Source organism: Onychostoma macrolepis, chromosome 09 (genome assembly GCF_012432095.1).
Source record: "Onychostoma macrolepis isolate SWU-2019 chromosome 09, ASM1243209v1, whole genome shotgun sequence".
Lineage (NCBI taxonomy): Eukaryota > Metazoa > Chordata > Actinopteri > Cypriniformes > Cyprinidae > Onychostoma > Onychostoma macrolepis.
Window position 1 is genome coordinate 4,073,041 of NC_081163.1, and position 12,644 is coordinate 4,085,684.

At 35.6% G+C, this 12,644-nt stretch overlaps 1 protein-coding gene across 8 annotated transcripts in view; it reads right to left on the minus strand.

The window, feature by feature from the left end:
* grb14 (growth factor receptor-bound protein 14) overlaps positions 1 to 12,644 on the minus strand; it is a 90,450-nt gene that overhangs the window by 23,294 nt on the left and 54,512 nt on the right. The window contains exon 1 of one of the 8 annotated variants that reach the window (XM_058786960.1): positions 10,040 to 10,789. The exons of 6 other annotated variants lie outside the window; for them this stretch is intronic. In XM_058786960.1, the coding sequence (XP_058642943.1) occupies positions 10,040 to 10,102 (63 nt within the window). In that variant the 5' untranslated portion in view covers positions 10,103 to 10,789. Of the gene's footprint in view, positions 1 to 748; positions 1,033 to 10,039; positions 10,790 to 12,644 lie in introns of those variants that run through there. One more of the 8 variants, XM_058786959.1, reaches the window with a different exon arrangement.

Here is a 12,644-nt window from a genome sequence, read left to right on the forward strand (position 1 = left end):
TGACCCCAAACCTTTGAACTGTAAGATGATAGATAGATATGTAAAATGCATGTAAAATTTAGCGAATGCCACATCCTTATTTATTTTATTTTTTTTAAATGCAATTTTATGCCAATTTTGTACAAAACAGGTTAAGTTTTAGAAGGAAAGAGATGTTCATTCATACTGAAAACAGAAGGTCAAATCAAGCGCACTGCATTGTGGGATACATTATCTCATATAAGCTCTGTTGTATACTGAACATTTTAGCATATCTAGCACTGTAGGTCAAAAAAAAAAAATCACATATGCACAGTATACACACCACATACCGCAGCAATAGTAAGAGCCACTGTGCTATTTCGAACACAACCACATTTTTACATGCAAGTTTATTTGTCACACTGCCATTTTATCAGATACAGTGACACTCCTTTATCGTCCCACGAGAGCTAAATTTCACTTCATGCCCTATATACAGTATGCAACAACCCTCAAAGTGCAGACAGCCTGTGCTGCAGAAGAAGTCATGAATGTTCCCTTTCATCGGTGCTGTAGTTCCCTGCTAGACCTCATATGCAGAAACCCAACAGGCTGGAGAACTCAATATCATCTCCGAAACCCTGTTTTAAGGCTGTTAGAATTTCATTTCAAACTGCTCTCAAATGATCCCACAGAGAAGCAGAGCAACCCTCCAACAGATCGCATCGATTTCAGACGCACACATACAAGAAAAGCACACATAAATTGGTGTTTCAGAACAACTTACCCCTGTGCTGGGCGGCAGGCAGGGCTGTGATTTGGGACAAGCTCGGCAGCTTATGTAGTGCTGAGTGCACAGCATTTCTCAAGAGTTAAGTGAACATAAAACATAAACGCAAGTATCTGGCGGAGAGCAGCGAGCTTCCTCTCTCTCTGTCTCTCTGTCTGCAGACGAGCTCAAATGAGGTAATTAGAGAGAGCGGCTCAGTGCAGCCTCCGCTGCTGAATGTCACCATGGTTCTGTCCAATCACCTGCCACCGTTTATCCGGCGGGGGTGAGTCCCGCTCGTCTGCCCCCCGTGCACACACACCGGAGGGGGAGGGAGGCAGAAAAGTCACAAGGTTTGCCCCACCTACCTATTCACACAGTCTTGACAGGCCCCTGCCCTTCGCATAAATCCCAGCAAGCAATTAGAAAAGCGCTGGTTAAACGCGAGACCCGACAGGTCAACCCGGGCTGAAGGGTGGAGGGCGAGAGGGAGCGAGAAAGTGAGTGACACTTCTGATATGAGGTGGATTTTCATGTCCTCAACATGTATATCAGGAAATCATATTCGTTTCTTCAGTTTAATCACAGTATTATAGGTATAGTGCAAATAAAATGAAATTCTGTCATTATTTACTCACACCTGTATGTTGTTGAAAAAATTTCCGCCTTTTTGCTGTAGTCTTATTTTAATATGATTTATATACATTATAGTATTTTGTAATATTCTGAATAAGTTTTAATTTATATTAAATTATGTATTTCCAGTATATTTTAATCTAGTTTAAGTCTTAGTAATTTTGTTTTGTACTTTTGTCAGGTTTATTGTTGTTTTTTGATCTTTCTATTTAGCTTTAATTTATTTTTTAGTAGTTTTGTGGTACTTTTGTCATTTCTATTAGTTGTTTTTAACATTTCTATTTAGCTTCAATTTATTTGTATTTTTCAGTTTTACTTTTAGCAATTTTAGTACTTCAGCTTACACTTCAGTTTAAGTTCTGTATACATTCTTTTCATTTAGTTTAAAAGTTTTACATTTTTCCATATAATATTTCTATTTTATTTTCACTTTATTTCAATTACTGAAAACTTTTTACTAGAATTTTTTTTTTTAAATTTAAAACAATAATTCTGCTTCTATAACTCTCAAAACTAAGTTTTGTTCATATTTAGATGTTCATATTTTAAAAAGATATGAAATCATGAATTCATATTTTGTTGTGAAGTGATATTTTAGTATTATTTATATACTAGGCTAATAGTATTTATTACTATTCTGAATTAGCTTATATTTTTATATGTTAAGTTTTCATTTAATTTTAGTTTTAGTAATTTTGCTTTGTGCAATTTTGGTGCAAAATAAAGTCCAATTTTTGTTCATTTTTTCCAATTATATTTCAAGTTAATCTATTTATATTTTACTTTAGTTCAGGTTTATTTCAGTTACCAAACTATTTATTTAATAGTTTCACTTAACGGTAACAACACTGTTGCTGTAGCTCTTTGTTAAGATAAGTTTGGATTTAAAAAAAAAAAAAAAAAATGCATGCATCACAACAAAGAGGACTATGAGATTTGACTTTTTGTCACATGACTTCAGAAGATTTGGTATAAAAGTGCACAAGCCACATGGACGGCTTTTATTTTATGCTTATGCCACTTTTAAGGTACTTCTTTGTGGAGTTACAATCAATACTGCATGGAAAGATCTGCTTGACAAAAAGTAACAAACAAGGTTTGGGTAGACTTCAGAAGTGTAGGTACACTGAACACAGGGATTCATTTTTTCCTTTCCACCTAAAAAAAAAATAAAATAAAATAAAAAATAGTGTTAATTGATAATCAATTTATAGGGTTTTCCAGTGTCCTCAGTTTCCATTGTGTCGGTCTTTCATAAAAATCATTTTAAATAACAAACGCCAGTTCCAAAATTACATCATCCTCCAGGAAATGACATCATTCTGGTGGGAAAACAACAGCGTGGACATCAATAAGCCTTATCAATGGATCCGATGTGTTTACACTCCACCCTGTCTGATCAAATTACACAAATCAGTTTGATAATATCAAAATATCAAAGGGTAGGTAAAAGTTTTACCTCCTAATGAACATTCTGATCATTTTCTTGCCGTTGTGCAAACAATAGTCATAAGTCATAAAGTTTAATATACCCTTTAATCAAAATATGTCCTTAAATTACAAGATAAGCATATCAATTTCTTCAAAGTTGCAGAGTTAAAAGGGTCTGAGGAGCAGGAATGACCCTGTAAGGTATATGGGAAGAGCACTAGATGGGGGTTGAGAGAGTGTGTGTGAAAGGCAGATTGGTAGGGAGGACACGCCAGTCCTCTTTCAGAGAGGAAAAGGAGGTCAGTGCTCCCCAGCAGGGCCGGGGTTAGCAAGCCTTTCAGCCAATCACAGCCTCCCACAGTGACATCATCTCCAAATGAGGTAAACGATCCACTGTTTAATCAGTAAGAGAGACCTACAAACCACAAAAAAGACAGAGAGGAGGAGGAAAACCCCACGCGAGGACCGGCTCTATAAATCTCCCTGACAAGCATTTACCAGACCTAACCTTCTAAAGTCACAAGGTAATAAAACAAGCAGGATTCTTACAGCTCCCTTATCAGAGTAAATACAAACAGTCCTTAAAGGTAAATGAGTAATGGACGGTAAAGTTAAAGAGTGGCCAGTACAATGCACTACAAGGGGAAATGTGATATTTAAATAAGCTGGATAAATGTGCTGGGTCTTTGAAAAGAAACTCAGATCCATTAAAAGGAATAGTTCACCCAAAAATGAACATTTGTAAAGAATTTACTCACCTTCAGGCCATTCAAGATGTCAACGAGTTTGTTTTTTCATGGGAACGGATTTGGAAAAATGTAGCATTCCATCACTTTCTCACCAATAGATCCTCTGCAGTGAATGGGTGCCGTCAGAATGAGAGTCCAAAAAGCTGATAAAAACATCACAATAATCCACAGCACTCCAGTCCATCAGTTAATGTCATGTGAAGCGAAAAGCTGCACATTTGTAAGAAACAAATCTGTCATTAGGATGTTTTTAACTTCAAACCGTCGCTTCTGGACAAAATACCAATCCATAAAGACACTTCCTCCAGTGAAAAATTCCATCCCCTGTTGTCCTCTCACATCAAAATCCACAACATATTTGTTTGGAATCGTTTTGGACTGTTTTCGCTTGTGAATGGTGCATATTTCTCTCCTGATTCAGACAAGATGACTTTTTCAGTGAAGGAAGCAATATTATTGATTATGCATTTTAGCTAGAAACAATGGTTTGAAGTTAAAACGTTTTAATAATGGATTTGTTTCTTACAAACATGCAGCTTATCACATCACAAGATGTTAACTGATGGACTGGAGTGGTGTGGATTACTTGTGGATTATTGTGATGGTTTTATCAGCTGTTTGGACTCTGATTCTGACGGCACCCATTCACTGCAGAGGATCCATTGGTGAGCAAGTGGAGCAATGCTACATTTCTCCAAATTTGTTCCCATGAAGAAACTCATCTTACGGCCTGAGGATGAGTAAAATAATAATCACAATATATTATAATAACACATCATAAATAAGTCACACCATAGACTTGAAGTTGTAATAAAACTAAACTTGTAGTCAACTGCTAGACACCACAAAAGATGCGAGTCACAAGAGCAGTGGTAAAAAATGTCCATATATTGCATGTTTACATAGAAAAACAATGGAAAAGCCGCACCGTAGAATGCAAAACATGTTCTGTATGAACCAGCCTCTATAAGGCCAGGAAGAGACAAGAGTCATTTTTTTATTTTAAAGTGAACTCTATTCAGACTACCTCCCAAAATGGCCTGTTTGGTTTGCTTTAAAGAGTTCTGCATTCATTCACTATAGAAGCATACTAACTATCAATCAGAAGACAGAAGGCATGTAGTAGATTGTGTACAACAGTTTTTCAGGACGGTTTTTAACATGTTTATCATTTAGAGGCCTTAGAAATTTGCATATTAAATATGAGGTTAACTGATGTAACCTAACCCGGGAAGCCTGGGTTTCTCACTAGTAACTGTGATTATGCGGTGGTTCATATGTGCTCAACTCATAAATGTTGTGACACAACTAAAGACAGAACGAGACTCACTGGCTCAAGGACGGGAACATAAAGACCAGTTCAACATCCCGAATGAACCTTGAACTGCTCTTCCACAGCTGCAGCGCTATCAGAAACACTACCTCGTGTTCTTTCCATCCATCATCCATCCATGCCAGTTTATCTCGTTCGTGTCAGTCAATTCACACATTTAATCTTTTAAATTTCTGATGCATTTACAAGTAAATATATGTGATTTTCACTGTACTTTAGATAGATTTGGAGCTGATTTGGAAGACTAATAGGTAAATAACAGAGGTCAGTGAGGTCACTTCACTGTTGAACATCATGTCATTCATTTTCACCGAGAGTTTGCTATTAGGGCAACATAAGTGACAGCAACCTTTGGAAATGCGACAAAGTTGAGCAGAGTTCAACTTTATGCAAATGAGCTGCAATGTCATGCACACAGTGTGTCAAGAGAGTGTTTCAAAGGCAGCATGACAAGTTAAAAATAATTCAGCTTTTAAAAATGCAACTGAAAGTCACTGAGTAAAGTGTCCATATACAGCTGTCCCAACTCAAACCAAACCAATCAGACCCGTCAACATGTCACCGTAACCAGTTACAAAAATTTAAAATTAAAAGTTGAGAAGTCTTTAAATACTCAAGGGTAATCGCATTTAGTCATGGTGCGTAAAATGTGCACATTGTACATGTGTCATATTTAAAGGAATAGTTTATCCAAAAATGAAAATATGCTAAACGTATGTCATATATGTCCTCACCCTCAGGCCATCCAAGATGTAGATAAATTTGGAGTGGTGTGGATTACTTGTGGATTATTGTGATGTTTTCATCAGCTGTTTGGACGCTCATTCTGACGGCACCCATTCACTGCAGAGCATCCACTAGTGAGAAAGTGATGGAATGCTACATTTCTACACATCTTCTCCAATGAACAAACAAACTCATCTACATCTTGCATGGCCTAACGGTATGGAAGCAGAATAATGACAATAGTTTTTGAAACAAAGCATGCTGAATTCCACAAATCGAAAAAAAGATGCATTGCAATTAACAGTGCTTGCATTTTAATGCCTTGTATTTCCAGGGCTTGCATTTTTGGGTCCTGAAATTTAACACAGTTGTTTATTTAAGCAGTGAATATTTCAATTCAAAATATTTCACACACATTTTCATAATTAAAAATTCAATAATTCATATTCACCTTCCAGAATTCACTTCCAAAATATTAAATCTGTTTAAAAATATGATTTATAATATTCGACAGGCAAATTTCTATCATTTTATTTCACTTTCCAAATTCGCTGCCACAAATTCAGTGGTTAAAATTCAGCAGAAAGTTCAGCGTGGACATCCGGGAACCGCAGGAATAGCAGTAGAGCACCGATGCATGATCTCCAGCTGCTGTCAGCCGCTCACCAGCAGGTGGCCATATGTGGATTAAGTCATTCATTTACAAAAACTGATTTGCAGAAATAGAAGTAGAAAAGTAGAAGTTTTGATTATCGGGGCCAGTATAAACTTGTGGAAACACTGATTGTGTGCATGTTTAATTCAACATCTTCGCTGTTTTCCGTAGCCTACATGTAAGCAGCTTTCTCTACCACACAGGAGATTATAATGCTCTTTTACCCAACGCTGAAGTACAGAACTAACATTACATCTGAGGAAGACATATATTGCTTTCGGTTGTTTAGTTAACTTTGTATCATGGCTTGTGTGACGCTGTGCTGCAATACTGGGGTTCCCCTCATACGTCACACTCCAGGATTCCCCAACGACATGTAATGCGCCTCAGTGAACTAATACAGAGATATAAGACCTCAGATCTCAGAATACACTTTATTGATGATTATGCATACTATATTGACAGTTAAGCAGATGTAGAATATAAACGAATGTGCAAGGTTTCACGCCGTTTCCCTCAGAAATCGGGTTAAAGAAAACACATTACGCGGCTCAGTAGTGCACTAACACAATAACAGCTATTAGACTTGTTTGAGATGCGCCTCGCCTGAAATGTAGGTGGCTGCAGTGAGGGGAGGAGTGAAATAAGCGCAGTCAAGACGGAAAGTTCTGCCCTCTTGAAGTAGGACAGATACCAACGAGATCAAAGGCGGATATCGCGTTATTCTCACTCATGTGCTGTGCTGCTAATAAATGTGATATAATTTCAGTTCTGTTGCTTTTATATAAATATAAATATGATGAACAAGACACTCAAAGTGCTTGCTATTTAATACAAAAGGCATGTTTATCATCCATTTCTACTTTAATATAAACATGTATTTTAGATTTTTATAGAAACATGACAACAATCACATATCTAAGCAGAACGTTACTGTTATCTTGTGCTTTAGCAAGGTATCTCTGGCTAAAACTAGCTAACGTTAAAGTTAGTGAGTCCATGCTAATGTACAAACCTAAATAGCGGACTGTTCTCGTGCCTTGTACAGTGTTGGTCAAAAACACATAAACGAAGGTCTACATTTCAGTGCCTCTCCATATTAAACTGGTTAAATGTACATTAATTTAATCGTACTCTGCAATACATGAACAGTGTTGATCCTGCATGTTGTCATCCGTGATCGTGATGACCGACTGTAATATGAGACTTCTCCCGCTTGCATTGTGATCTGTAAACCCTCCTTTGAGTTACCCACCATATTTATTTTAAATATTTTATAAATCCCTCCATTGAATATTTAATTCCCATTTGGTAGCCTTTTGTGTCCAAAATTGTGCAAAAACATCGTGGGACATGGTTTTCACACTGTAGCTGTCATTGTATGTCAGTGAGCAACTCCGTTTGTTTGTCTGAGGGAGCAACAGTAACTAAGGGAGGCGGGGCTTACCAATAGGTCAATTGTGAATTGTACATACAGTAAGGGAGATACTGGCAAAATTTCACAACTTACTACAACCTGTGGAACGTGAAAAACCCTTTTGGTGAATTACTGTAGTTTTTTTTTAAAAGTCAGTAAGTCAGTTTTGTAAATAGCAAAGTACTACAACCGTTGGAACATGAAAAAAAACCCTTTCCAGGGATCTTTTATAAGTAAATAATTGTGTACTGTACATATATATAAAAGGGAGCTATTGTCAAAATCTCATCTGTAGTAAATCACTATGAGTAATACAAGCTTTACAATTTGACAGTGTGTTATTTTAAATGTTAAAATGTTAAATTAAATGTATTTTAATTTAAATACATTGGACGGTTTAATCCAGTTGGTGGGTGCCAGTCGGTTTAATCACCCCTTGGGTGCCTGACAATTTTCATTTTTGCTGAACTATTCCTTTAATAGACACTGCATTGCACAACAACGTTTGAACAAAATCTAAAACATAAACCCTTAAGGTGGTTAAAATTTTGAGGAGTTAAAATGTAAACCCTTTTAGAAACACATTTACATACAAATACCACTTGCAAGTAATATACTTGGCAAGTATCATGTGAGCTACCAAACTATTGCCTTCCACAATCATGCATATGAAGACTTTCAGACAGCTGCTCACAGCATGTTAACAAACCTCCAGCATTGTGCTTGACCTTTCCTCAGCTCTCGCACTAATGTCATTTTATCACCGTGGCTTTTCCAAGAGCCCTTCCAGACAAGTTTTTCCACAAGCTGTCAGATTTGCAGCATTTTGGGCAGCACACTACAGTCAGGCCATTGTTTAACTGATCTCAGAGGGGTATGAGCCTGTTCGACTGAGTGCCGAAATTGCGTCTTTTGGCAGCAGATATGGTGATGACAACAGCGATGAGGAGATCCGTGACATTTACAGGTGTTTAGAGCAGCTAGAACGCTGCTCTATATTCACATGCAAAAAAAAAAAATGATTTGTGTTCATTTAAAACAAGCTATTGCCTGCAATGAACTGGATCCGCTTCCAAAAGTGATTTGCCAGGGAATGTTGCTACACTGACACTATGATAGATGGCGAAATCTTTTGACATAAATGCAACTTAATAGTTTTGGACATAAATGAGTTTCTTTTTACTAGCATCAGTGTTTTGAAATCAATAAATCAATCAAAAATAGTGCTGTCAAACGATTAATTGTGATTAATCGCATCCAATATAAAAGTTTTTGTTTGCATAATATATGTGTGTACTGTGTGTATTTATTATGCATATGTTACGTTTATACATTAAATATATTTATATATGATAAACATTTTATGAATATAAATATATACATGTAAATACATGTAAATATTTTCAAAATATATGCTGTATGTGTGTTTATTTATATATACATAATAAATATACACAGTACACACACATACATTATGTAAACAAAAACTTTTATTCTGGATGCGATTAATCGCAATTAATCGTTTGACAGCACTAATCAAAAACCAAGTATGAATAGTTGAATGAATTTGTAGGGGACATACATAATCAGTCAAAAGTTTGGACACACCAAACACACATATTATAACAAGAGTAAAGTTGTCAAAACTATGAAGTAGCCAATATGAAAAATGTGAATTAGGTAGCAACCAAAACATGATACAATGAAACATCTTCATATTTTTCTTCTTTGTCTAGATTACAGTTTTGCAAAATCTGGACATTCTTCAACCAACTTTATAGTTAGTCTCAATTTTAACAAATATGTAAATTAAAAGAAAATGTAATATAAAATGTATTTAGTTATTTATTGAAACAAAAATATTAATAACACATTTCTATTATATAAACAGAATTGTATAATATTTAAACATATGAATAAAACAATTTTATATAAATATTAATACAACTTCTTACATACCAATTATATCACATATAAATAAAATATAAAATAAATAATAAAGAAATATTCTCTAAATACATATATTATATATATTTTAAATCATTTAATTTTGTTTAAAATATAACATAATATAATATAAACTTTTCACCTAGTTATACACAACAGGAAATTATGACTGATGGTCAGATGACTAACCGAGATTTTGTTTAGTTTTTTTCCCCTTCACAGCTTCAGTGAGAAGAAAATAAAGCCAGAAAAGAGACAAAACATTGCTGTAACTGCAATTTGAAGACAAACAACTGAGAAAATACAGTATGCTATTGTTCAACCTTGTCAAAAACCTCTAAAAACTCTCCCATAACCAATTAATGCAATGTTTCCGTAAAAAAAAACAAAACAAAAAACACACAAACGTTCGTACCCTTTTCGGCAGGCAGAGAGGCGTGATAGCGGGCAACGTGACTCTTCTGGCGTGGAAATTCATACTGTTGTCCTCAGTCCGGATCCGTACACCTTCAGATCTGAGTGACGTTTGTTGTTAATAAATAGCTGTAGCGGTGAAGTTAGCAAACGTTAATGTCTGCTCTTTTAAATCTACGATAAGACTCTGGAGTCTGCCTTCCGTCCAGGGACGACGTCCGTGTGAGACTCGGCGTGAAATGCGTCCTCCTCTAGACTCATCCTACTGTGGCCTTGGGAACTCGATCAGTGTTTTTTTCCCTGCAGAAAAAGCTCCCTGTTTTAATAAAAACTCCTGATAAAATAGCCACATAAAGGAGTATAGTTAGAACATCAGGGAGGTCTGGGAAAAACTAACGTTATCTCACGGCAAAACCTTAGACTTCCCTCGAAAAGGGAATGATGTGACCTCCACTGCAGACCGTCTCCCATTAAAGAGCTGAGGACGGCAAAAACTATTTTTGGCTTTGCGAGCATTAAGAGTTATTTGGTCACATTACAACCCTAGTGTTGTAGGGTTAACCGAGGCCTTCGGGGCACGACGCTTTTAGAGCGCAGAAATCCCCCACTGAGAGGACGCATTGATTCACGCTCCTAATCAGACGCCAAACACAACTTCTTTCATATGAATATCCTCATCAGGACATGGAAAGATGTTTTTCTTCTTTCTGAGAACTAAATATTGACAAACTGATTTCATGATGCAGGTCAAATTTAGATCCAGGCTCAAAGTATAGCAAATAAACAAACAATTGGGTTCTAATTTAAAAGACTACTAAGTAAGAAAGAAAATAAATAAATAATGATAATCTAATTAAAATAATTTGTGCTAATTTGAAAGACTAGTATACAAACTAACAAACAAATAAAAAAATACAAAAAGAGAATCAAATTAAAACAATTGGAGCTAATTTGAAAGGCCAGTAAGTAAATAAATAAATCTAATTAAAACACCTTAAGCTACTTTGAAAAACTAACAAATAAATAAATAAACGAGAATTTAAAACAACTTAAGCTAATTTGAAAGACTAGTAAACAAACAAAACAAACAAATAAATAACTGGGAATTCAATTAAATCAACGGGAGATAATTTAAAAGACAAGTAGGTAAATAAACAAACAAGAGAATCTAATAAAACGTAATCTATTTTAAGATAGTAGTAAGTAAATAAATGGGAATCAAATTAAAACAACTGGGGCTAATTTAAAAGACTAGTGAATGAATGAATGAATGAATGAGAATCTAATTAAAGCAACCTAAGCTCATGTGAAAAATGAAAATAAATTTACACTGCTCATTATTCATTTAAATTCACCTATTCATTTCAGCTTTTAAACCGTATACTGTGCCATTTGATGTTGTGTCAGGTTTAATGTCAAAGTTTGGTCATAAGACCAATAGACAATAATTTTTGATATTACTAATGTCTAATCGGCACCATATTTGATTTGATCTGTTCCTCACACAGTCATATGGACTTCTGTATTTTTATACTGCTTTTTGGTGCCTTTTAGAGCTTGACAGACATTACACATTCCTTTAAGTAATTAAATAGCTCACCTTTCCTCTCTACCTGAATGAATGAAAGGTTTAAAGAATGTTTTACAAACAGGAGGGTTATATAACCACTATCTGTGGATAAATTAGACTGATTTAAAGGTTTAAATAATAAGAAGGTGGTTTCACTGGGATTAAAAAAAAAAGATGTCTGTCTCTTGCTTTAATCCATTTTCGTTTAGCCGACAGATTTGAAAAGCTTGTGATCAGTCAGCTTTCTTGCAACACACAAGCTTAAGGTGAGCCAAAGGTCATCAGGGAAACTAATATTGGTGCATATAACCGCAAACGCTTGAGAAATCGCTTCAACTTCCCAGGGCAGGAAGGTCTGATTTGTCAGGGATTCATGTATTGATAGGGAGGCTGTCATGCATTGACTTCCAGTCTCACATGAAGTCCTGCACGGCATCTTCTATCTGAAATCTGACTGTGTAACACTTTGAGATTTCTGTAGGCGGAAAGCATCTCATTGTGAAGGAAGCAGATTGCTGACAAGAACCCAAAACTCGCTGCTGGAGAAGGAGAGAGGGAGGTGTTACAGAGGAGGCTCAGATTACAGGAGCATGTAAGACTGAAAAACACTGGAAAACTGGAGCGTCAAGAGGCCTGTGCTTTATGAATTGAACTGATATTGATACTGATACTGATATTGCCTGGCTGGCTGAAACCGATAAGCAATAAAGCCATATATTTGTTTACAACCAATAAATGGCCAATATTATAATTCATACCATTTTGCAAATAAAGGAAATTAAAACACAAAAAAAGTTTGTATGTTTAAAAGTGGCCCATATACAAAAACTAAAATTAAATTAAATGCGAGTACAAACTTGGACCACATTTCTTTTCAAATAAAATAAAATAAAGTACAATAAATAAATAATATTTCTAAATATTTATAAACAAATAGTAAAGGAGGAAAAAATGCCTCTCCTGTCTTTTGTTTGTGACATATACACAATCAAACTCTGCAGTAGACAGGTTGTGTGACATGCCCTCATGCTCAAAT